The 26,367-nt window shown below is 36.4% G+C and overlaps 1 protein-coding gene and 1 non-coding gene across 2 annotated transcripts in view; one reads left to right on the top strand and one right to left on the bottom strand.

Annotated features, from left to right (window-relative positions):
• Nucleotides 1-463: 463 nt before the first annotated feature.
• Nucleotides 464-26,367, bottom strand: part of Cand1 (cullin associated and neddylation dissociated 1) — a 41,545-nt gene continuing 15,641 nt past the window's right edge. The window contains exons 3-15 of the mRNA XM_004650075.3: nt 21,659-21,813; nt 19,276-19,399; nt 17,487-17,743; nt 17,303-17,408; nt 16,010-16,155; nt 14,535-14,827; nt 12,429-12,570; nt 10,410-11,903; nt 9,455-9,550; nt 7,013-7,182; nt 6,771-6,935; nt 4,193-4,300; nt 464-1,973 (exon numbers count right to left, since the gene is read on the bottom strand). Coding sequence (XP_004650132.2) covers nt 1,749-1,973; nt 4,193-4,300; nt 6,771-6,935; nt 7,013-7,182; nt 9,455-9,550; nt 10,410-11,903; nt 12,429-12,570; nt 14,535-14,827; nt 16,010-16,155; nt 17,303-17,408; nt 17,487-17,743; nt 19,276-19,399; nt 21,659-21,813 — 3,481 coding nt within the window. The 3' untranslated portion in view covers nt 464-1,748. The remainder of the gene's footprint in view (nt 1,974-4,192; nt 4,301-6,770; nt 6,936-7,012; nt 7,183-9,454; nt 9,551-10,409; nt 11,904-12,428; nt 12,571-14,534; nt 14,828-16,009; nt 16,156-17,302; nt 17,409-17,486; nt 17,744-19,275; nt 19,400-21,658; nt 21,814-26,367) is intronic.
• LOC123461793 lies at nt 21,131-21,233 on the top strand. The gene has a single exon (XR_006637858.1). It is a non-coding gene; the product is annotated as a U6 spliceosomal RNA (small nuclear RNA).

Here is a 26,367-nt window from a genome sequence, read left to right as displayed (position 1 = left end):
GCAATATTCAATTTATTGTGAAACCATGTTAAAATTTAAATATACCTACAACATCTGTACCAAGGTAACATATAGTACATAATATACTAACATCTCAAAATCAATTGCTATTATAGCTTATGCAAATTATGGTGTAAGATTACCTGCCATATTTTGACATGGCATGGACTTCACATAATGTTCCATGTCAATGTATGGATCAAAATCCTTACTAATAGCAATGTCTTCTGCACTACCATCTAAAGACTCAAGATTAAGCTGTTTGTTACTCTAATAACCTCATTGTGATAAAGTAAAGCTACTACATATCCAATTATTAAAGCAGGTAATACAGCAGGAAATGTATTTTAAATTCACAGTTTTAAAAGTTAGGGTGCAGTTTTCAATTATCTGATTACTTGAAATTGGTCACTTAATTTAACAACTGCCTCCTTCAATACATGTAAACTATATTTGCACAGCATTAGGAGATGTCTTTTATTTCAGAATAGTTCTTACTGTTACAGGAGCACCACAAATTTGAAGGAAGAGGCTACAGTGTAAAATGAGCTCACTGAATGATATGTAGATAAAATTTCCACTACAATAAAAGGTACTGCAAAAGCTTTGCTCACCCAGCAGAGATACCTTAATCAGAAAAGCAGTTAACACTTACCCATTACAATATGTAAATTAGCTCTACAAGGGATGGGAAAAAATTCTGACTCAAAGAAAATATTGTTAGCTAACAAAAACCTGTGACAGCTGGCTTCACAAATTTCCTAAAAATAAATTCAAAAGCATATTGTATTTGCATCTTTCAATAATGAATGCAAACATCCAACAGGAATGAAAAGAAAAATCTGGCTTTGAGAATTCTAGATGTAAACACATGTACACAAATGCATAACTAAGAAAAACTAAGTACTTAAATTTTTAAGTTTTAAATGTGTAAGAAAACTTGTAATAGAAAAAAAGTGGCAAATTATTACTGTCTTGATTTGCTGAAAATATTTGCAAATTTACACTGGCAGTAAGAAAACCAAAATTTCAAAAAGTTTACTCCTTCTCACCAGATAATGTTTCCTGGGCAAAAATAAATATCTGAAAATTGCACTAATACTTATTTTAACTTGTACTGAGTAATTTGCACATGCTGTTTTACAGGCAATATATATTTGTAAACTTGCTCATGCAAAATTAGTGTGTGCAACAGGATTATTGTTAATCCTTTAAAAAATGACACCTTATTATCTTTTCTAAACTGCCAACCCCCTGAAACAAGACATATGGATATTCTTGTCTGCCAGTTAAATATCAACTTATATTGCTGAAACATGAAAGTCATACAAGAAAAAGAAACATGGTTTTTCTCTTGCACAATTTTTGATTTTTAAATGAGAAAATTTATAAAACAAAGAAATACATGGTCACAAAATTTTAACATTTTAATCCTACACATTACAGAGCAAATAGATACTGGACCCTATCTCCACACTCCATAAAATCCTAACTTTTAGTTTCCACTTTTAATGTTGTCCTAACCACTAAGCCATTAGTGGCTTTACAACGTCTGGATTATGGAAATACATATTTCTGAAATAAATGCTACAAAAACAATGGAAGAAAGCTGAACAAATTCTCCATGAAGAAAAAAAAAGTGGAACATTCTGAAGCTTTTAGACACTTCTCTTCCCATGTTTATGATTAACTTGTCAATTCAGTGCATTGTATGGTCAAATGTAATGGTCCCCATGTTGATCAAACATCTAACTAGTGTCCATTGATTCCAAATTAGTGGATGATGAATCTTTTTGAATACTTTCGAAGATGGCTGCCAGCTCAGGGTTAGAACTGATTTGTGACTGGAATTCACTCATCAGTGGACTTTTCTCTGCTTCTGGAATGGTTAGAAGTGCTGCTACTGCTCTCATGGCAGATCGCTTTAATTCATCTTGCTTTTCAAACTCTTGCTTCACTGAGTTTGCCTTTACCTGCAATACAAAGTGAACTAAGATTATTACATGCTGAACACACAGCTCTTACGTGAACACAACTTAAGCATACAAGAATTCTGGTTAAATAAAGCAAAGCTACTGTCTTATAAGTCTACACAGCACAACGAATGAAGTACAGTGGATCTTAAACTTCTTTTGAAAATAGTGTTTCCCTTTAAGGAAATATTTTACCCAAAGCCTTGTTATAAGAACAGAAAATAGCCTCCATAGTCGAAACAAAAAGAGTAGAACTTAAGTCTTATCTGCTTACAAACTCCTACTTGCTATCTTGCTAGTCACTACTCTTCAAACACCATAAAATATTCCATGCCTATACATATATACATGTGTATACATATATACATATATATGTGTATGTATGTATGTGTATATATATAAACCACGTAGATAATAGTTCATTTGCCCATTCAAAGATTCAATCATTCTTTTGGTGTTCTTTAATTTTTTTTTTATATTTTCAGATGCAGGGTCTAACTCTAGCCCAGTCTGGCCTTGAATTCATGGTGATACTTCTGTAACAGCCTCCAGGCCAGTCAAAGACTGTGCCTCTAAAAAGGTGGACACTACCTGAAGAATGAGATCTAGGGTTGTCCTCTGGGCAATAAATCCAAGATCACTCCACCCCCACTCAACTAGCCTAATGATGTACTCAAGAATCAAGAGTTAAGTCAGCCTGGCTGGGCACAATGGTGCATATCTTTAATCCCAGCACTTGGGAGGCAGATGTAGGAGGATCACTGTGAGTTTGAGGCCACTCTTAAGACTACATAGTGAATTCCAGGTCAGTCTAGACTAAAGTGAAACCCTACCTGGAAAAAACAAAAACCTCATTAACTCTATGCCAGGCATGAAGGCACATGCCTTTAACCCTAGCACTCGGGAGGCAGAGTTAGGAGGATCATCTTGAATTCAAGACCACCCTGAGTATACAGAGCAAATTCCAGGTCAGCCTGGGCTAGAGTAAGACCCTACCTCAAAAAACAAAAATAAGCAAACAAACAAAAAAGTTAAGCTCGCCTAAGGCAGAAGAACTGACATGAGTTCAAGGCTAGCGTGGGCTACAGTGAGTTCCTGGTCAGCCTGAACTAGAGTGAGACCCTACCCGGAAAAAAATAAAAAGAGTTAAGTCAGCCTGACCAATATAACAAGTTTCAGGTCAGTTTGAGAACAAAACGTTTAGAAAAGTAAGAAATAGTAAATATCAGAACTGAGATTAGTGATATGGAAATTAAGACCAAAACTAATACAACTAGAGCTGAAAGAGGAACTATTATAACAGATACCACTGAAATCCAGAAAATCACCAAGGAATACTGTGGGAAAGTATTCTAATAAAATGGAAATTCCAAAAGAAATAGGCAGATTTTTAGACAAATATAACCTATAAAATTAAACCAAAATCTATTTCTAAGAGAATTCTAAGAAACAGTAAGATTAAAACAGAAATAAAGATTCTCCCGGGCTGAAGAGACAGCTCAGCATGTAAAGGGCTTGCCTGAAAAGCCTAATAAACAGACTTCCATTCAGCAGCACACACATGAAGCCAGATGCACAAAGTGGTACATGCATTAGGAGTCCATTTGCAGTGGATGAAAGCCCTGGCAAGTCCATCCATTCTGTCTGTCTCTTTTCTATCTCTGTTGGCTTGCATATAAATAAAAAAAGATTTTCCCAACAAAGAAGAGCCCAGGACCGTATGAACTCACTAATGAATTCTAACCAGACTTTTGAAGTAAAATTAATACCAACACTCCTCTCAAAGAATTAAAGTAGAAAACTGGAAGGATTAAATTTGAAAAGCCAGAGAAAAGAACAAGCTAGGAATCCTGAAATTATAAAGTACCAAAAAAGAAATAAGGTATTTCTTGATTATTTTTAAGTGAGAAATTCTATATAACAAACACACACAAATCCATGGGCTAGGAATGGTGGCATATGCTTGTAATCCTTGCATTTGAGAGGCTGAGGCAAGAGAATTTGAGAGTTCAAGGATAGAATGTGCTGTTAAGTTTGGCAAGACCCAGCCCTCTGCACGCACGCACGCACACATACAGATGCACTCAATTTTGTAAAATTCATGGTCACAAGATTTTAGCATTTTATTCTCCATATTACAGGAAAATAGATAATACATTCTAGCACACAGCCAAGCCCTACAACAAATGTACCCTACGATGATACCTATCAACGATTACCTTAGTTGTACACGTAGCACGTAATGGCTCAACAAGTCGGTCCAATCTTTGTAGTACTGCACTTGGACAAAGGGTAGAGAGTCGTACCAACATTAAAAATGTTAGCATCTATTAGAAATATAAAAAAGAGAAAACTCAAGACATGTTTCTAATGACAAAAATCCCAATTTCTGACATACCTTTTAAATAAGAGAAATAACTATTATGCACAATAAAACTTCAATGTAAAGTTCTAACATTTAGACTCAGATACATTTTAAGCCTTATTTAAGGTAAGTACTACAGAAATCTAAACTATCATCTGGCTCAAGAATACAAAACTAGAGCCGGGCGTGGTGGCGCACGCCTTTAATCCCAGCACTCGGGAGGCAGAGGTAGGAGGATCACCGTGAGTTCAAGGCCACCCTGAGACTACAGAGTTAATTCCAGGTCAGCCTGGACCAGAGTGAGACCCTACCTCAAAAAACCAAAAAAAAAGAATACAAAACTAGGAAACGGGTTTTCAATCTTGTCTGCATACAACCTGTTTCTGAGCCCCATTCCTAGACAATTTTACTTAACCCATATGGATAAGGCAATAGTTTCAGTTTGTTTATTTAATTCACTCTATGTGTGTAAATGGATGCACATGCCCCATGCAGGTACCACTTTGCAGGCAAGTAACTACTGAACAATTTCCCCAGCTCAAGAGTCAATTATTTTTAAGTAGCTCACATGCAATAAAACTGAAATTCACGGAACTAGAAAATTACTGAACTGGAAGCAAAACTTTATAGTAATTTCTACTTTCTCAGCAGATAGGGGAAAGGACACTATTATTCAAGTTAATCCAATAAAACCTGACAAACTGATATAAAAAATGATACATAACCTTTTTATCCTCTTAGACTATAATAATTTATAGAATTAACTTGTAAAAGCTGGAATTCTGGTACTATATAGCTCAGTTACTGCTCAGCAATGACTTTTGCTATGAGGCCAGAGACCACAATCGAATAACTGATGGAAAGGATATAATACATTTATGGTTTTTAAAATTATATTTTATTTGTAAGCAGAGTCAGAGAGATCAGAGACACACAGAGAGAATGGGTGCACCAGGGCCCCCAGCCACTGCAAATGAACTCCAGATGTGTGTGCCACCTTATACATCTGGCTTTACATGGGTCCTGGGGAATCAAGCCTGGGTCCTTAGGCTTCACAGGCAAGTGTCTCAACTGCTAAGACATCTCTCCAGCCCTATGTTTCACTTTTATCTTTAAAATTTTTTTTTTTTTGTTTTAGTTTTTGAGAGCGACAGACAGACAAAGAGAAAGAGAACCAGGTGTGGTGGCACACACCTTTAATCCCAGCATTTGGGAGGTAGAAGTAGGAGGATCACCAAAAGTTCAAGGCCACCCTGAGACTCCATAGTAAATTCCAGGTCAGCCTAGGCTACAGTGAGACCCTACCTTGAAAAACTAAAAAATGAGAGAGAGAATGAGCATGGCAGGGCCTCTAACCACTGCAAAGGAACTCCAGATGCACATACCACCTTATGCATCTGGCTTACATGGGTCCTTGGGGAATCAAGCCTCGAACCAGGGTCCTTAGGCTTCACAGGCAAGCACTTAACCACTAAGCCATCTCTCCAGCCCCTATGTTTTATTTTTTTTAAAATCATACTTTTACTATCCATATTTAAAATGGGAAGGCATAAGCAGAAAAACAAAGTTATAGGAAACGGTCCATAGCTAGCAAGTACTGGCCTAAAGTCTAACAGATTTATACACTGAGCAGCAAAACTTGTGTGGATTCCTCTTTGGAGGGAAATACATACAGGGACTATTCATTAAGCAAGCTGGCAATGCATTTCCTTAAAAACTTGGGTCCAAGCCTGGCATGGTGGGGCATGCCTTTAATCCCAGTACTTGGGAGGCAGAGGTAGGAGAATCACTGAGAATCCGAGGCCACCCTGAGACTACATAGTGAATTCCAGGTCAGCCTGGAAAAAAAAAAAAAAAAGAGAGGAGAGAAAGGGGGAAAGGGAAAAAGGGAAGGGAAAGAGGAAAGGTAAGAAAAAGGAAAGCTTGGGTCCAGAGCTGTGGGGGATTGGTCAGAAGGTAAGAGCACTTGAGAGCCTATGACCTCTGAGCTTGGTCACACGCATCTATAACCCAGTTCTATGGGACAGAGACAAGAGAAACTATTGCTTGGGCTCACTTACCAGCAGTTAAGGGAGAAACTCTATCTCATAGAAATAACAGGTGACTAATAGAGGCCACTTGATATTTTTCCTCTGCTGTCTGCAAGCACATGGGACATGCAAAATCTACACATACAGGGGCATACCTGACACACACACATAAACAATATTTGGGTCTATTTCAACTTCCTTCTTCAGTGAAAATGGTTTTAGATTTTTCTTGCATATCAACTGATACTACGGGCTTTCTACTACTTTTGCATATTATAGTTCATACAATGCTTACTAAAATATCAACCACTAATTTTTTCTCGCTTATCCAAAAGTATAACAATAAAAGGTATTACAGCAAAATATTCTAAGACATTCTGTAAGCAGTTATAAACATCTTACCTTAATATCATAATGGTCCTTCAAACCATCTTCAACATGATTTAGAAATTCAAAGATATCTAATCTATCAAGACAACTGTCTAGAAGTGTATACATACACTCAAAAGCTGCCTTTCTAATATCTAGGCCGTCATCAACTGTGTGTTTAAATGGACCCATTTCTACCTGTTGAAAGAAAAAAGATCATTCAAGTATATGGTATTTGAAAGACAAACTCAGATAAACAAAGTAATCTAATTTACCTCTCTTATAAGCTCCTTTCTAACTTTTGTCTCATTGTAAAGATGTGGAAGAACAGAATCTAAGAGATCCCTTATTAAGGATGGCTTGTTATGGGCTGCAGAATTGAATGTCACCAAGGCTACTCTTCTTACATTCAAATCTGGGTCTTCCAAAGTTTTTAGGAAATCACCTGGAAAATGGTAAGAAAAGTAACACACACTTATGGTAAGCAGCACATGTAATATACACAACATATATAATTTTTTTTCTGAATTGACTTAATTATTGTTGGTGTCACTGTTATTTCTTCAGTGAAGGTCAGAGAAAAAAAGCACATGAACATTATTTTGTAGCAAGGAAACTACCATATCATAAGGAAAATCCATTTTCAATTGATAACCCACTTTCAATACCTATAATGCAGAGGGTTAAAAACAAGCTCCCCAGTGCTACCTTTAAAAATAGATGGGTTGCACAGAGGGGATGAAGCCAATAGCCCCCAGCCCCAAAATCTAATTACTTACAAGATTCTTCTTATTTAAGGTTATCAGCAAGATGATAACAGAACTACTTCTTAATAAAGATGGAATACTATTTACAGGTATATAATTTATCAAAGTGACAAAGCGAAGTATGTCTTATCTTTATTTGTATTTTCACTGAAAAATACATGAATTAATAAGAGCATAGTAAGAAGACACTGAAATTTATCATGACAAATGCCAAAGAAAGCATCTAGCTACTTAAAAAAAACAGAAAAGTCCAGCATTTTTGAAAACTTGTAAGAAATTATAATGGAAAACTCTTTTAAAGTAACATCAATGGTGATTCCAATCACTTCATGTTAACTGCATGGCTTTGGGCAAGCACTTTTAGTCATGATCCTTGGTTTTCCAATCAGTTAAGATGAGAAACATGCTTTTAGTGCTACTGAGCAGATAACATCTTATTCATCATTGAATAGTTTCTGGTGGATAGTAGGCATGTAGAAGAAGCAATCATTTCTCACTACATGATTCCAAGTACATCATGAACAATCTGTCAGAACACATAGGGAAATGACAGAAAATTGACACAAGACTGGAGCATCAACTTGAAAAAGAGCAAATCGACAAAATGAGAGGAAACATGACAGACACTACATGAAAGTTCCAGCACTTATTTTAAAAGAGAACAAGTTTAAATGACAGCATGGCTGCAAATGTATTAATACACCAGACTAATATTCCCTACCCCTTTGCATAATTACTAAACTAGCAGGGTACAGATTATGTATCTGCTGTCAATAAAGCATCTAAAATATTGCTATTATCATGAACAAAATGGTATCAAAATAGACCAGCTGTACCAGGTTCCTTAATCCTGGAATTTCGGTTTTTACAGTTTCTTAAATTACTCTAATGTTCAAATAGCAATCAGAATGATAAACCCTACATGAGCAGTATTACTGTGATCATGATTAATACCAACTTGAAAAGATAAGTCTGCTCTACGGAAGTGGCAAAGACTTCTCTGTCCCTTTTTGTACAATATAAAATATGAGTAAGTATCAAAGCACAAAATACAAGAAAAGGAAATACAGACAAACGTATTCTCAGAACGATTTCTAGATCCAAGCAAGATCACCTACTTGTGCCTGTGTCACCTTACTTTGCTTGTAAACCCTTTTTTTTCAATGTTCAATATTTTAAGTGCCATCCTGCCCACCCCCCACTTCGCTGCCCTTTTCTAGCACAAAGGTACAATGATTTGCCACATTCCACTGAGATCTCCTTTCAGGTACCACCATCAACTAACCTTAAGAAAGCAATAGATTAAGCTATGAGGATTTTGGCTTTTAGGAACCCTAAAGAAACCAACAATGAAAACTACAGTTATCAAATCATGAGTAATCTTAGAAGCTAATTCCTATTTTCACAGAAATATAGATGACTCTAGTCTCTTAGGTATCTCTTCTTCCTACTTCTAGAAATGTACTACCCAACGTTCTCCTTTTTGGTCTTGGGTTACTTCTACCTTACATGGGAACTTCTCCATAGATCCAGGTGCAAACAATAACTGAATATTGGGGCCCTACGAGCTCAAATAAGATGCATTTAAATTTGGAGGAAACTTCTGGTCACATAGATCTAACATTTTTGTTCCTCTTCATTCATTAAAAGTTACCTTAGGTTATCCCCAAACTATGATTATCAAACAGGTTGATTCTAAATCCATGTTTATATATAATTTCAGTGATTTACAAAATCATCTGGTAATTAACAAAGCAAATGCAAATACAATTTAATTTGCTAGTTATGAAATAATATATTATTAACAACCTTTATAATGAAACAACTGCCTTGTAAGTATTTTCCTTCCTCAGTACTAAGACATTTCTTAGTACTGGTCTTAGTTATTAAAATTAAAGAGTTTCTGACAATAATTCTATCTTTCCCCCCAAGGTCTTTGTTCCCACTCACCTATACAGTTCTTTAGTAGTGGATCAATAGGCTGAGGATGATCAGAAATAGTAAATTTCACAGCTGTAACCACTGAACTTCGGGCATATGATGAACCTAGTCAAAAACAAATTGCAATTCTATTGGTATCTAATGCATTGGAGACCATGAACACCATTTTCAAACCACATCATAAAATACTAAATATTCTTCTGTTCTTTAAAATTCTTTTTGGCCAATATTTCTTTTCGCTTTCAGGATACCAAAGAAAATTTATTCATCTTAAAAAAAAAATCTTATTAGATCTCAAAAGGAAAAAGTGTCTCTATGGAGAAGGGGACTCAGGAAGGGAACTGGTTAAAACCACACACAGCTTTTAAATTTTTATTAATAGGAAAAAATAAAAAAGGAATAGGCACTATAACCTTCTATTTGTTCTAATGGGATGGATGTATCTGAAATCTCTAAGATTTTATTCTGTTTGTTTGAAACAGGGTCTCATGTTGCTCAGGCTGGTTTTGAACTTGCCATATAATACCCCTTCTGATTTTCCTGCCTCGACCTCTGGAGTGCTGACATCATAGATGTGTATAAAAACACTTGGCTTATGTGGTGCTAACGATCAAACCCAGGATTCTGTGTATAGTAGGCAAAGGTTCTACCAGCTGAGCTACATCTATGCCCTATTGGACTAAGGTTTGTATTTTAAAGAAAGTTTCACAATTATAATATACTTAGTACTACCAATCTTTCTGCATTATTCAAAAGCTGTCTTTTCCAAAGACAAAACTTAACATTAAAATGTAGTAAGCATGAAATTCTAGATCAGATTTAGCTAAGCATTACCTAATTAGAGTACTCCTTCTAAGGAACAAAATGCCTCCAACTACAACTTCAAATGACAGCATTTCTTCATTTTTCAAGGGAACAAGTTGTCAGTAAACTTTCTTAAAGATGAGGATATCTACATACTTACCTGATATCAAATATCCTTTTAGCCGTGGAAGAAGAGTTTCTGGATCAATTAGAGTGAGTTTTCCTAGACATTCAGCAACAACATTTCTGGTGCCTTCCTCTGCACATTCACAGTGCTTCAGTAATAAGGTCCAGATATTTTCAACATATGGTTTAAGGCCCAGCACTGATGCAGAGCTAATAATTTCCTTCAAGGAATGAAGCAGAAGATACTGCCTTTTGGGCTGACTGGTTATTTCTTGTAAAACAAATGGCAGATATTCAGGCAGGTTGCCCACACTGATGCTGCCTAATGCATAGGATGCAGCTGATTTCACTTCTTCACTAGGAGATGAGAAAGCTTCTAGTATTACAGATTTTAGTTCCAACTGTCCACTTAAGTCAATATGATGTCCAACTTCTCCAAGAGAAAGGAGAGCTAAGAGACGAATGGAATCTGTAGACCTGGAGTTCTTGACATCTTGAATAAACTGGCCTACTACAGCTGGTCCTTCTTTAGGGCATGCTCGAGTAAGGGCAGCTACACATTTGGCAATGGAATAGTAAGACTGCTTATGAGTAAGAGCTGTGCTCTGAGAGTAAACTGGCCCAGTCAACATGCGCAACAAATCCATGTATCCTAGATTGTTTGTTCCAGTGACAACCAGAGCTTGGAAAAAGTCTAGCATGGCACTAAGAGCTCCCCCCTGCAATAAGGGTGATCTCACAAGTCCGATAAGTTCATTTAGAATGGATCCACTTATCTTTGAGAGGGAGGAGGGATACACTTTTGCCAGTGTAGTAAGAAAACTGATAGCCATCTGTGAAACATGCATATCACTCTCACTGATAAGAGGCGGCAGCTCATCTAGAACTGCATCAATCATGGCAGCTGTCAGGCTGTCACTATAGTTCTTAATGAGAATGTCTAGGGCAGAAAGAGTACCGAGTTTCAAAGCTCTCTGATTTTTTCTAAGAAATGAGGCAAGGATTGGAACTCCCTCTCCCAAGACAGGCCTCAAATCTATCTTCAAAGGTGAGCCAGCAATCAGTGTCAATGCTTTCACTGTAGTTAGCCGGGTAATTTCATTTTTTAGTCTCTCCAAGAAAATCTGAAGTGTATTTGACAGGTCAGAACCCAAATTGTCTCCAAGGTTGCAAATAATTTGTCCCATGCAGGAAATAGCCCTTTCCTTGACTTCCTGGTCAATATCAGCTGCTTTTAATCTCTTAATTGTACAGGTAAATAGATCTTTGATGTAAGGAGCTGCATCAAATGAGGAAGGTTGGTCTAGAGGACGGATTACTTTGACAAGCTGTTGAGTAACAAGAAGTGCTTCTGATGTAATCTTGTAAAATGGGTCTCCAACGCAAGCCACCACTGGAGGGACCAGAGCCTGAACATGAGGATGGAAGACTTGAGGAGAGTGGTTACAGAGGATTACATATAAGCATGAAAGGGCATCAATCTTCAAATTCGATGAGCTTGATTTATCATTCAGTGAGAAAATAATTCCTGAGAAGATAACAAAGAACTCTAATCATTTGTGTACAGTTTTAATAAAATGAAAAACAAATCAAACCTTAAAAGCTTGCTAAAGCTCCCATCCTCATTATAACACTACCTCTAAAACAGTAGACATCTCTCATATTCTATAGCAAATAAAAATCCAAGGATCCTAGGGTAGTTTTTCCTTATTTTTTCTTAAAAGTAAATATATCTATTCAAAATGGTTAAATAAAAAAAGTCCTGGGTTCAAACTGTCACAAATCGCTCTTCTAAGAGCACCAGTTATTTAAGGTCCTCTAAATACTGTTTTAAAAAGTGCTAATAAATCCCCTAAGAAGCTGGGCATGGTGGCACACAATCCCAGCACTCGGGAGGCAGAGGTAGGAGGATCACCGAGAGTTCGAGGCCACCCTGAGAATACACAGTGAATTCCAGGTCAGCCTGAGCCAGAGTGAGACCCTACCTTAGAGAAAAAAAAAAAAGAAAAAAAAACACACAAAAAAATCCCTTAAGACATTGTTCCTTTCATACCTGGTACAAGCACAGGAATGTGTTGTGTAAGGGCCCCGGGTAATACATTTACCAGTTCAGTTAACATGTTAAAGCAACACTGCCGGGTCTTCACACTTTTTTCTTTCATCTGTTTGTGCAGAGCTTTAACAATGTTGGGAACCTGTAATTATCACATACTCATTAGCTGGGTGATCCATCGCTATTTCCTTAATACACTTAATATAAATTATGGAAAATGTGTAGAAAGGGAAGAACTTATTATTCTAGTTACATTCTTAATTCTGCTCTCTACTGCTAACACAAAGAGTATTAGATAGGATTCAACCAAAAATTTACAAAAATCTATAAATGGGAAAACATCAGTGAGCATCAAAAGAAACAAGACAAACTGGAACACTATCAAATAGACATTCTTTTTTTTTTTTTTTTTTAAAGTTTACTATCACAATGACCATAACCTCTTTTTAGATATATCTGGTCTAAACACATTAGTATTTTGTAAGTGAAAATTAAATGTGGTCCCTCTGGCAAGTCATGGATAATAGGTTATAGAATCCTCTAGAATCACTCAGGAACAAAGCAAAAAGAGATTACAAATATAAATATCCTTGGCCCAACAATACAGACATATAATGACCTGAACACTAGTGACAAAAGAAATCTGCTAGCTCTCCAAGGCATAATCAGAAATCCTCATCAATCTATTATGTAATGTCTGACATTTTAAAATCTACATGCTTACTGCTTATATCCTTCATATACTTTATACCATCCTCTTCTACAATGAATTTTCAATGTTCACCTTTATAAATAAGAAGCTCAAAATTTATATTACTTGAAAACAGGATCAATATGGTATAGTTCTCTGTCTTCTGATTTAATCTCTTCAGTATCTGTTTTGTAATGATGCCAGAGGTAAGAAAATTACTGAGTTCAAGGTCAGACTGGAATACAGTGTGCGACTCTGTCTCAAAAACCCAAAAATCCAACCAAACAAAAAAGATGCAGTATTTATAAGCCTTTCACTATATTGATTATACAAAATAGAAAAATGTCCAATATGTACCAAGGGCTCAATAAGTGGGAGTTATAGAGCTTTAATGTTTAGGGTCTTAAAAATGCTAGTGAGGGGTCACACTTATCTTTGTTCTTATGGAAACTATTTAAATATTTGTTTTATATGAATTTTTATTTACTTTTCAAACATACTATAGTGTGCCCCTCAGCTGCTAAGCAAGCAATCATAGCTTGTACAATGGCAGAATGGGCTCAAAGCTTAGTGTTGTGACCTATTTTGAAAATAAAGTGTCTTGAAATTTAAAACAAAATGCTAAGTGAAAAGTATGTATACAGTATTAGTAATAAGAATTACATGTCAAGCACTTCCTATGTACTAAGCAGTAGAGCGGAACACTATAAAAATCAATTCACCTGTCGGTAGGTATTTCTAAGTACATCCTCATCATATATAAAAAAGGGCTGAGCATGGTGGCACACACCTTTAATCCCAGCACTAAGAAGGCAGAGACAGGAGGATCACTTCTGAGTTCAAAGCCAGCCTGAGCTAGAATGGAATCCTACCTTGAGAAAAAAATTATTATAGGGCTGGAGAGATGGCTTAGCAGTTAAGGTGTTTGCCTGCAAAGCCAAAGGACCTCAGTTCGATTCCCCAGAACCCACATAAGCCAGATGCACAAGATGGCGCATGTATCTGGAGTTCGTTTGTAGTAGCTGAAGGCGCTGGTATGCCCATTCTGTCTCTCTCACACTATGTCTGCCTCGTTCTCTCTCATGATCTCTCAAATAAATAAATAATTTTTTAAAAAATTATAATAATAATAAAAGCAAGGCTTTATGAAATGACTTACCCAAGATCACACAAACATATTAAGAGGTAAGCCCCACATATGAATTCAGAGTGCTAAGGTTTCTCTACTAATATTAAAGATAAAGACTTGGTGAAATTTTAAATTATTTCATTATTGATCAAATAAAATACACTTAAATTATAGTTAATAGCTTACCTTTATGCTTCCCTAAAAGATACACACAACTTTACTTGAAAACAAACTTTACAACATCACATTTACTATTATGATTTTCTAAAGCAGACTTTTAGCTGACCTGGCTCTGAAGCATTGTTAAAGGTGTTTCGCCCTGTTCCATTGCATCAGGGTCACACAGCCAACTCTGCACAGGACGAGTTTGCTTCAAAAGAGAAAGGTATGCATGAAAAACATCTGCCTTTACGTTCTCTTCACGCTCTTTAAATCTGGATATCAGTGCAGGCGAGACAGTCTTGTAGAATTCTGGAAGCATTTCGTGCCTTGTGCTAACTACGGCATCCAGGCACTTAGCAGCTGCACGTCTCACTTTCCAACTCATGTCATCATCATCACTGTATTCATCATCACTCCCTAAAGGGAAGTTTTAATGTTGAACAGACTATGAATGATATGAAAAGTACATTATTTCATACAGAAAGCAAACTGCTATTATTTACCAAGACAGTTATTCAATGTTTCATTAAGATTTACAGAAACACGTAGGTTTAAAAAGTAGAACTTAGCCAGGTGTGGTGACACACACCTTTAATTCCAATACTCAGGAGGCAGAGGTAGGAGGATCGCCGTGAGTTCGAGGCAACCCTGAGATTACATAGTGAATTCTAGATCAGCCTCAGCTAGAGTGAGACCCTACCTCAAAACAAAAAAACAAAAATAGAACTTAAAACTGAAAATGAAAATGCAAATTTTCACTTACATTGAGTTTTAAAATCTTGATCATATTTGATTTTTTTGGAAGTAGGATCTCACTCTAGTTCAGGCTGACCTGGAATTCACTATGTAGTTTCAGGGTAGCCTCAAACTCATGGTGATCCTCCTACCTCTGCCTCCCAGTGCTGGGATTAAAGGCGTGTGCCACCACGCCCAGCTCTCATATTTGTTTTAATTGGATAAACATTGTATCCTTTAGCTGTGGCTTACATTAAATTTGTTTAGAATGTAAGTCTTTATAAATAATCATAAATTTTTAGTCCTTGTAACAAAAATTCAAAGAACTCAACATGACTTGAAAAATCAAACAATGGAGCTAGTTATAAACTATGAAATGGATTTATGCCTATAAAATACATAATAAAAAATTATGAAGTCCACTGTAATTTTGTGGGAAAAGAAAAAACCCTAATATTATTAGCTTTATGACAAAGCTTTTCACTAGGCTTCTTGATGGGCTTGTAGTACAAAGACATGTACACCATATTTACTAAGAAAATACTGCCCATAATGCAGAATACCAAATAACTAGTGTGAAATCTTAAAATAATCCAGCTTAAATTGAAACTACATCTCACTTAGACATTTAATAAAATAAACTACAAAACAGAAATGCTTTGTAGAAAATCACTAGACTGGGAATATAACTCACTGGTAGTGTGGTTACTTATGTCTTAGGCTCTATGTTCAATTCCCAGCACCACAAGAAAAAAAAAATTAATACTAAAGAAAAAAACTATAGTAAAGAATCACCACCATATGTAACACTGGCTTCTTTTAAGAAATTTGACAAGTAGATGGCTTCTATTTAATTTGAAATACCTTGATCATCATCATCACCACCATCAGCATCCATAGCATTTTCATCTTCATCTTCATCATCATAATTGTAATTTGGATCATAGGTAAGATACTTAAGACAAATGTTTATAATAGTAGAAACATGAGGATAAACTTCCTTAGGACATCTGAAGATAAAGATAAACACTGCTTTAAATAACTGTACTTTTCTCCTTAATGCCCCATCACATTTTGCTGTATTAACAACACTAACATAGGAAAGCAGTTCCCAGACCTCTTAGTCTTTTTCTCCTATGGACTTTGTGTTTTACAAGATTTATATTTTAAATTATATTTAATTGGTTTTAAGATGAGCTGTCCCACACCTATAACATACACAAATTTTGACTATAGTTAATATGGACGTACTATAGACAGACTCTTCAGCTACCAGCATTACTTAAAAATTTTTAATGTACATTCATTTAGCTTGGCCTTCTTGCTATTTGATGAAAGGACAAAACATATAAATGTTCACAGGGTCATCATAGAAGTAATTTGTGTCTATTTTCTTCTTCTCCTTCTTTTTTTTTGGTTTTTCGACATAGGGTCTCACCCTAGCCCAGGCTGACCTGGAACTCACTATGGAGTCTCAGGGTGGCCTCAAACTCACAGCCATCCTACCACCTCTGCCTCCCAAGTGCTGGGATTAAAGGCGTGTGCCACCGTGCCCGGTAATTTGTGTTTCTTAATTACAAGAACAAAAATGAGTCTCAGAATTTCCAATTTTAAAAATTTGTTATAATTATAAAACCTACTTCTCAAAACCATGAGTGTTAAGGGATAAATGCAGACATAAACCAGTGAGACCAAGACACTAACCTATTACACTATACTATCCATTGGCAAAAACCTCCTGTTACTCAACTAGTACTGCTTTCATACAATTTGATTTCTTGAAAAATATCAGTCAAAGCTTTCAAACTGAAAATTACTGTCCTTATAATGAGTATGGGGACCTAAAAAAATGATGGCAGGAGTACTTTACCATATTTCTCTTCTAAAACATATTGCTCTGAGAATGAGCTACATTATTATAGTTATTTCTTCCCATCTAGAGGTACAAATAAACCCCAAGTATTATAAATTGTATTTCTGATTCACTGGCATTCTAACAAGAAGGAAAAACTTTCAATGTTAAAATGATATTAATTTCAATATTGTAATGTAATTCAAGTACATTTCCTAGATGTTGTTTATCTTTATACACATTTATCTTCATAATAATTAATCCATTTAAAAAAATTTTTTTACAAAAAGATCATAAAAACTCACCTTCTCACAAATGATTCAAAAGCTTGAATGCAGTATTCTCTTAATTCATCATCATCTACATTACAAAATTTTACTACCAAAGGAATGATCTTCTCAAGATATTCACCTAAGAAAAGCATACTACTTCTTAAAAACATGATTTTTAAAACTAAAACACAATTCTGAAACATTTTGAAAGTCTTACCTATCCTATGACCAGCTTGTCTACTAATAGCAGCAATACATTGTATGTAGGTTCTTGTTGTTGACATGGAATCATTTTTGGACAACTCTGACAACAGATGTTCAATAAGATCGACAAAAACTATATTCCCACAGCTCATAACCAGATGGCCAAGAGCAATGATGGTTCTTTTCCTTACTGCAAGTCTAGGGCTGGTCAACTGAGGGAGTAGACAAGTCAGAATTGAAGGATGGAAATTAACAAGAAGTCCTCCTTGCCTTCAAACAAGAAAAAAAAAGAAAGAAAACAAATGAATTCTACATAAACTGAACACTCCTTTAAGTATCTAGCTTATAAACTCAATATAAATATTTAGGATATAAATTTAGCTGAGTTGAATCCAAAACAGAATGAAAAAAAGCTGAATTCTTATTGTCTACCAATGCAACAAGAAACCAAACCTAAGTGTATGCAGAAAAAGATATATTTCCCCAAGTAACTTCTAGAATCTAGATCAACTGGCTAATAAAACAGCAAGAAAAACAAAATATACATTTATCTTGTCACTGTTCTTCTCCCAAGATACAGAAATGACTTCCTCTATTGATTTTAGCTTTTTAAGGACTCTTCACAACACAAAGCCTCAGTATCCCAACTTCATCTTCTCTCTTGCTTCTTTCTCTGTTCGTCTACAAACTACATCATTGACCTACCTAATCCAAAACTTACCTTCCAAATCATCTTACATTACATCTCAAGGAGTCAACAGTATTCCAACATCTACAGTGCTAGTGATCAAATAACATCAAGACAAAACCTACCAAGGTTATTACTGCATATCAAATTATGTACAAATTTCCCACCCACTTCTATTGGACACCAATGTAATATAATAATTTCTTATAATTTTTCTATTTCCTTTATTTTCATGTGGATACTAGGGAGTCAAATCCAGGCAATCAGGCTATGCAAGCAAGAGCCTTTAAACACTGAGCTATCTCTCTAACTTATTTAAAGTCTTGGGAGATGAGAATAGTGTTTCCCACTTTAATATTACTTACATGGATGTATTATATACCAAAACACATCTACATATCAAGGACCATTCTTCAGATTCTATATTTCCATTTAAAAAAAGTCCCTAAAGTTTAGTCAGCTCCTTTGGCCTTCTAGCAATCTTGGTTCTTATCTCCACTGATCATTTATATGCAGGGATGATTGCTCCTCACTATATGGAATTTAACACATACATATTCTTCCACATGAAGACATTCAATTATTTTTGAGTAGCATTCATAGATGATAAGAATTCTAATAATTTTGAGAATGAAGGATAATTACTGAACAATAAGCTTAAACTGGCAGGTCTTTTGAGAGTGGCTCAAGTCTATCTTTCAAAGTTTTCGTTCCAAGGCAAGGAAGAAAAGTAACAAAAGAGTAAAAATCACATCCCTTCCTCCATCCACAACATCTACTATGAACATGGTTGCTAAAGCTATCATCAGTTGTTTTAGCTGGAATTTGCAGCTCTTATAGACATATCTCTTTTAAGTATATTACAGAAGAATAAAGCAAAGCAAACTGCTGTAATGGTTGAATCACAAACTTTACAACGTCTCAGAACCAAAGAACACATTTGCAAGGTGTGAAGTACAGTTCATATTTCCTCTTAGCGTGAAGCACACTCGTTTAGAAACAATTTAAATACTAAATAGCTTTAGACCAACTTTTGTTATATTTATCAAAAAGAATTTTGAGTAAGTGAACATATTGTTAATATGTCAAACAATGCAAATATGGGTACATTTACCTGCTCAGCATATCAGCCATAATATCCAAAGCTTCTAACTGGACAGAGACATCTTCCTGCTTTGCTATTGCACTGGTAAGACGTCCAGTAATCTTCTTACATACATTAGCAGCTAATGCAGAGCCTGCATGAAGAATAATAATTCATTTAACTATGTTAATTCCCACCTTAAATTTGCAGTAGTTACCAAATGTTCAACAACTGAAATCAGAGAGATTCTTGACAGAAAAATATGCATTTCAAAACAGGCTGCTTTTCAATAAAAGAGTCTACTTTACCTAAGTAAGAACTAGAAATAACTGCAAAAGGGTAAACATTGAAAATTGGCAGATTTTTCTAGCTAATTATTGAATGCTGCTTATGAAATCAATAGTGCATATATTTCTAGACTGAAAAGCAGTTTTCTTTACCTGAACCCTCCTTTCTAATAACTCAGACTTTTAAGTTCCAGTGCATTAAAAACAGTTTGGGCTTCAATACTTAACTATTTTCTGAAACAAAAATTAACAAACAGCTAAAACTTCCAATAAGGTCCTTTTCAACACAGATTCCATACTACATGAAAAGACAGATATTTTTCATGGACTTGTGTGTATTTATCAGAGCTATCATTATTCAAAGTAGGTCATGTTATTAACTAGAGGGAAAAGGAAACAAGTAGGTAACTTAGTATGAAAATTAATTATCAAAATGGTTAAAAAGAATTCTTAAGAAAACCAAAATCAGCTACATGCAAACTTGTTTCTTATGAGGAAAAAACTGAAGGCAATATAAAAACTAAAACAGTTTTAGACATTATACATCAGAGTTGGTAGACTGTTTGAGTTTACTACTTAATAAAGGGAAAGTAACAAGGGCATAATGTACTATAATGTAGAAATGCTACCTGCCTGGGATAAAAGACAGAAAATATTTTAATTCTTTTTACTTTTTTGTTTTTGTAGTCCCAGCAATGGAAGCCAGGGTCTTGCACCCAGTAGGCAACTACTGCTTTACCACTGATTTACAGCCAAATATGAAGAATGAAAATTCACTCAACTCATAGTTAAAACTGAGGGTAAACTAACCTAGGAACTAACCTAATCTTGGTTAGCTATTCCATCTTCAAAGTAGGAGTGATATACAGACCACAGCCAGAGCTGATGCTCAGACCAAGTGAAGCAACACAGAATCATAATTCAGCATAACTAGAGAGTGAGCTGTTAATAAGCACTTATTAAGTAAATGAATGATGCCAACACATCCAGATGGTATTATGACCAATGTAAGTTTTCCATGTAATAGAACATGATCACTTAACTCTCTCTGCAGATGAGACAATAACTTTCAAACAGATAATTGTAACAGGTTAGGAGTTAAGAACAATTTTAGTATTCACATTACTTAGATAACTGCCACAGGTCAACAGCTAATTAACAAATTTATTATTTTAAGTTATCAGTAATTAAAAAGGCTCAATTTAATTCAGTATTTTGGTTACCTATTCCCTACTCATTGTATAGGGTGGCAAAATTTTATTCTGCAGTCATAGCTCATAATATAAAAGCTGTGCTTCAACATATAAAAGGCCTTCAGAACTGGCATTTATGTGATAGATTTAATTAGGACTGGGAGAGATGGCTTAGTGGTTAAAGGCCCTTCCTTTGCAAAGCCTAATGTCTTCAGTTTGATTCCCCAGTATCCACATAAAGCCAGATGCACAAAGTGACACATGCATCTAAAGTTCATTTACAGTGGCAAGATGCCCCGAAGTACCATTTTCCTTCCCATTTGCTTGCAAACAATTTTTTTTTTAATATTTAATCAAAATAGTTACTTGAGCTTAAATTTGCTTTTAAGAAAAATAGGCTTTGGTGCTCGCTTCGGCAGCACATACTAAAATTGGAACGATACAGAGAAGATTAGCATGGCCCCTGCGCAAGGATGACACGCAAATTCGTGAAGCGTTCCATATTTTTATTTTGCGGAAGAGGGGGCGGAAAGAATGTCAGAGTCACATGTTGGGTCATGATTTGCAGACACATTTATCATACCAACAACTGTGGGCTAACTCCACAATGCACAACCCATTTACAACAACAAGGAGGGTCCAATGGGAGGGGGTAGATCATAGATGAGCCTAAACAATGGCATCAAACTGCCTGTATTTGCTGAAAAGAAAACTAATAAATTAAATTAAAAAAAAAAAAAAGAAAAATAGGCTTTGATTCATCTCTGGACAGAATGGGGTAGTGGTGAAATACCTGGAGGACAGAGGTAGGAGGACTGTTGTAAATTCAAGGCCAGCCTGAGACAACATAATTCCAGGTGAGCCTGAGCTAGAAAGAGGCACTACCTTGGGGGTGGGAGTAAAGAAAAGATAAGAGAAAATACTGTTGCTCACCACTGGAAGCTGGAGGAAGTTCTCCAATGACTGTTTTAAGGCCAATACTTGAAATATCTCGAAGCTGTTCCTTATCAGAAAGCATGTTGGTGCAGAGGGTATCTACAATTGTCTCTACTTGGTATTCTTTTACTTTGCTCACTAGAGGGCCAAGACTGTAATGTAAAGAAGAGAACTTTTAAAAACCTAGATAAGCACATAAAAATAAAGAGAAATAAATACAAATATTAACTTTGCCTGGCAACTATCAATTTAACAAAGTACACACTGTACCTGACCCAATAACAATACAAGAATGAAGAAAAAACATACTGATGGTTAGTTTTCAATGTTTTCCTATTGATTTCCATTATATTATTGTGAAATTAAAGTTGACTTACATCTCTCTCATACACACACAAACACCCACACTTTAGTAATGAAAAAGTAATTAGAAAGCCCACCCCCTAACAAGATTTACCAACAATAAGTTTCACCAACTTTTTTTGCCACCAAATTTCAACAAGAAACAAAAAAATTTTCTAATGTCTTTGAGCTCCTCTACTTATGTGACATAGTTTCTTTATTTTTTGTCCAAATCTTACAATCATAAAGTAATTGGTTTCAGTAATCAAATTCCCAAAGCATGTTGCATAGCTATTTTTAAAATATTTTCTTTATTTATTGGGGGGGGCAGATAGAAAAAAATGGGTGCATCAGGACCTCTAGCCACTACAAATGAACTCCAGACACATGTGCTACCTTGTGCATCTTTCTTATATGGTTCCAGGGAATTGAACTCTAAGGAACTGAAGCTGTCTGCTATAGTTGGACTAAGCATACTATGGACAGAACTGTAACATTTTCAGAACTGTCTTTTAGAAAACAACTATTTGAATAGCAGACAACTTTGGATGAGAAAAACAGATGGATTAAGGTCTACCTAAAGTTTCATATCTAGTGAAATTACCTCTCAGAACTGAAGATAATTTAAAAACAAGTATAAAAAAAAGCTAAGGAAAGGGATTACCCACCACTATTCTTTTACTTCCACATAAGCTATTTGCAGAAAGTAGCACAAGTGTCTGGAGTTCATTTGCAATGGCAAGAGGTCCTGGTGGGTCCCTCCCTCACATGCAAATAATTTTGGGGATGGAGAGATGGGTCAGTGTATTAAAGTACTTGCTTACAAATCGTGGTGGCAGAATTTCAATTCCCCAGCACTATATAACTCAGCAAGAGGTCCTGACACACAAGCACACACACACGTGTGTGTGTGCACGCAAATATGTATTAATTAAAAAAAAGAAGGAAAATTAAACCAGATGGTAACTTGGATAATCAGAAAAAGTTTACCAGAAAGCTTACCTTCAACTAAAATAAATGTGTACATACATAAAAGATTTTATCGCACAAGTACAGAAATGCACACACTTAGCAATATATAGCAAACAATAGTAGCACAAATGCCACAAGAAAGGCATGTGGGATTATGTTATACATCTATGTCTCCATAACTCTGAATAGATTATGACAGATTTAATGAAAAATTATATCCCTAATCTATAAAAAGATATATTTTAAAAAAATAAACAGAAGAATCAAAGTATTATAAAATAGGCAACCAGCAAACATGCTTCGCACTGCCCATGGCCACTTCTAAAACACAAGACCATGTTGCAAACTCAATGATCCTCTCTTTCCTGTATTTCTTATATTCCATAATACCAGGTAGGGTACCAATTTGTTAATCCAGAGGGAAATAAAGCAGACTTTGAAAAACAGGACACTTCTTGAGCACTCTGGCCTCTCCAACAGTCTACATTCTTCCTAGTGCCCCAGTACAGGTCAGCTGGCCCAATCTCAATGATTGTAATCTCTCAATTGCAGCTGAATGGGCAGAAGTTCACCCAAAGATTTTTCTTGAGAGCTTGTTTGGAGGTTCTAGCAGAGGAGCGCAGCTACTCGTATACCCTTGACCAAAGACCGGTCCTCCTCTATTCGGGGAAGGTCGTCCTCCTCGACCGAGTGCGCAGCTTCGGGAGGGACACACATGGAGCGGTGAGGGAGGAAGGGGACACCCGCCTAGCCAGCCAGATCAGCCAAATCAACCCTGGCGATCAATGGGGTGACAGATGTCGCAGCCAGATCGCCCTCACATCCCCAAAGACTTTTCTTTCTGCGCCATATTCCTCTGTTTACACCAGTTCATTTCTACGCAAAGCAACCCTACACAGCTTCGCAGGACATGGGCATAACAGCAAGCTTTTCACACTGACTAGCCCAGTCCAAGCAAAGCTCTTACACACCCTCATAAGCCAAGCCTCAGAGTCCATAGTTCTTACTGCATTCAGTTCTTTCAACTCTGACCAGAATAGTCCATCAAGCTGTACTTGTAGCACTGCAAGGCGTCTCTTTGGCCAAGATTTCAAATCCTTCCACATTCCTCTTGAAAATCAGCTCCAAAAGGTCAAAGCCACAGTCAGGTGTCTAGCAGCAATCCCACTCCTCAGTACCACTTTACTGTTGCAGTCAGGTTTGCATTGTTGGTAGAAATCACCCAACCAAGAGCAGCTTGTGGGAAAAAGAGGTTTATTTTGGCATACAGGCTCGAGGGGGAAGCTCCATGATGGCAGGGAAAACAATGGCATGAGCAGAGAGGGTGGATATCACCCCCTGGCCAACATAAGGTGGACCATAGCAACAGGAGTGTACGCCAAACACTGGCATAGGGAAACTGGCTATAACACCCATACGCCTGCCCCCAACAATACATTCCATCTAGGAGCCATTAATTCCCAAATCTCCATCAGCTTCAATAAACCTAAATTTATGGGGGACACCTGAATGATCAGTTTATGGGGGGCAGGGGCTGAATGTGGTGGTTTGACTCAGGTATTCCCTGTATTCTGAATTTTAGGTTCCCAGTTGATGGCAATCTGGCAATTAAAGCCTACTATTAGCAGTATGTTTTGTGGGATGGGCTTGTGGGTGTTATAGCCAGCTTCCTCTTGCAAGTGTCTGACACACTCTCTTGTTACTGTTGTCCATCTTATGATGGACAGGAGGTGATGACCACCCTCTGCTCATGCCATCATTTTCCCCTGAAATCATGGAGCTTCCCCTTGAGCCTGTAAGCCAAAAACCCTTTTCTTCCCCACAAGCTACTCTTGGTCGAGTGTTTTCTGCCAGTAATGTGAACCTGACTTCAAGAAACTGATTTACATTTTTGTAATTTTTTTTTCATGCTTAAGAGTATTTGGGCTGCAGGTAGTGGCGCACACCTTTCATCCCAGCACTTGGGAGGCATAGGAAGAAGACCATCATGAGTGTGAGGCCACTTTGAGACTATACAGTGAATACCAGGTCAGCCTGAACTAGAGGGAAACCCTACCTCGGGGGAGGGGGGTAAGCATATGATTTTTGTATGGATTTTTGCATTGTTAGTTGTGGTAGGAAACAACATGTGGCCTCTGGATAATTACATTGTATACTTATGAAAAAAAAAATACTTATGAAGAAAGGGGAAAAGAAGGCCTCGGTGTTATTGATAGTCTTGACCCTTTCAGGGTAACAGGATGCCTCTGTGGCCCCTGGGTTAAACTTCCAGATCTTCTGCTTACAGGTATATACCACTTCCAAATCTTCTGCTTACAGGTATTTACCCCTTCCAAAGGATGAGGAAAGAGGTGTCCCAGAATATCTAACGGAAAACAAGTAAAATGATTGACCCAAAACCAACCTTATCAATATACAATAAATGTCATTGAAGTAAGCATTCTAATACTCAAAAGAGGTCAAGCATCAAGAAGACATTAACAATCATATGTATGTACCTAGTCACTTTCAAATATGAGCATAGTCAAGTTCTTCTGAGCCCTCATTTTTCAACTCAAGCCTTAACCTTGGAGCCTATCCCTGCTAGACCTGGATAACCCAGTGATAAGGAATCCCCTCACCATTGACAGATAACTTCTTTTATATAACTTTCCATCTCTTGGCGCCTCCTTCTGTTTGTTGGCTACAAATCCTCACTTGTGTATATATTCATTCCACATAATTCCAATAAAAAATGAACAAGGCGTGTTTTTTATAGAATACAGAAATTCAGTAACAGATATAAATCATACAAGCCATTATAGAACCAAAATATTTTTAGGAAATAAAAAATGAAGTTAAGAGAAATTACAACACTGTACTTCAGACTTGCTATATATTTACACTACACTATTTCTCAAGAGGTATTTGGCAATGTCCGTGAACATTTTGGTCATCACAACTGGGGAATAGAAGAATGCTACTGCAAACAGTAGGCAGTGGCCAGATACTCTACAGTCCACAGAATACCCTGGACAGCTCCCCATAACTAAGACATACTGGCTCCACAAAGCACCAAAGCTGAATTTTCTGAATCAGATTAATATAAAAAGAAAGCTAAACTGTTATAAGAACAGACAAATGGATCAAAGAAACATAATGTAAAAATGAACACACACTTTTCTACTCAACTGATTTTTTTTTTTTTTTCTGGCCAAAAAGCCAGATGAATAGGGAAAGGAAGATCTGCTACAGCCAACTGGATATCCATCCATATGGTGAGAACAGAAACAATCATCATCTCACACTCTCCACAAAAACCAGTTCAACACAAAATAAAAACCAAAACTACTATTAGGAAAAAAAAAACTCTGAAACCCCCTCCTTGGGGTGCTGGCAACTTAACCTAAGAC

This window comes from Jaculus jaculus, chromosome 6, assembly GCF_020740685.1.
Source record: "Jaculus jaculus isolate mJacJac1 chromosome 6, mJacJac1.mat.Y.cur, whole genome shotgun sequence".
Classification (NCBI taxonomy): domain Eukaryota; kingdom Metazoa; phylum Chordata; class Mammalia; order Rodentia; family Dipodidae; genus Jaculus; species Jaculus jaculus.
The sequence above is the reverse complement of the archived record's forward strand: the minus strand, read 5'-3'. Positions and strand labels throughout refer to the sequence as shown.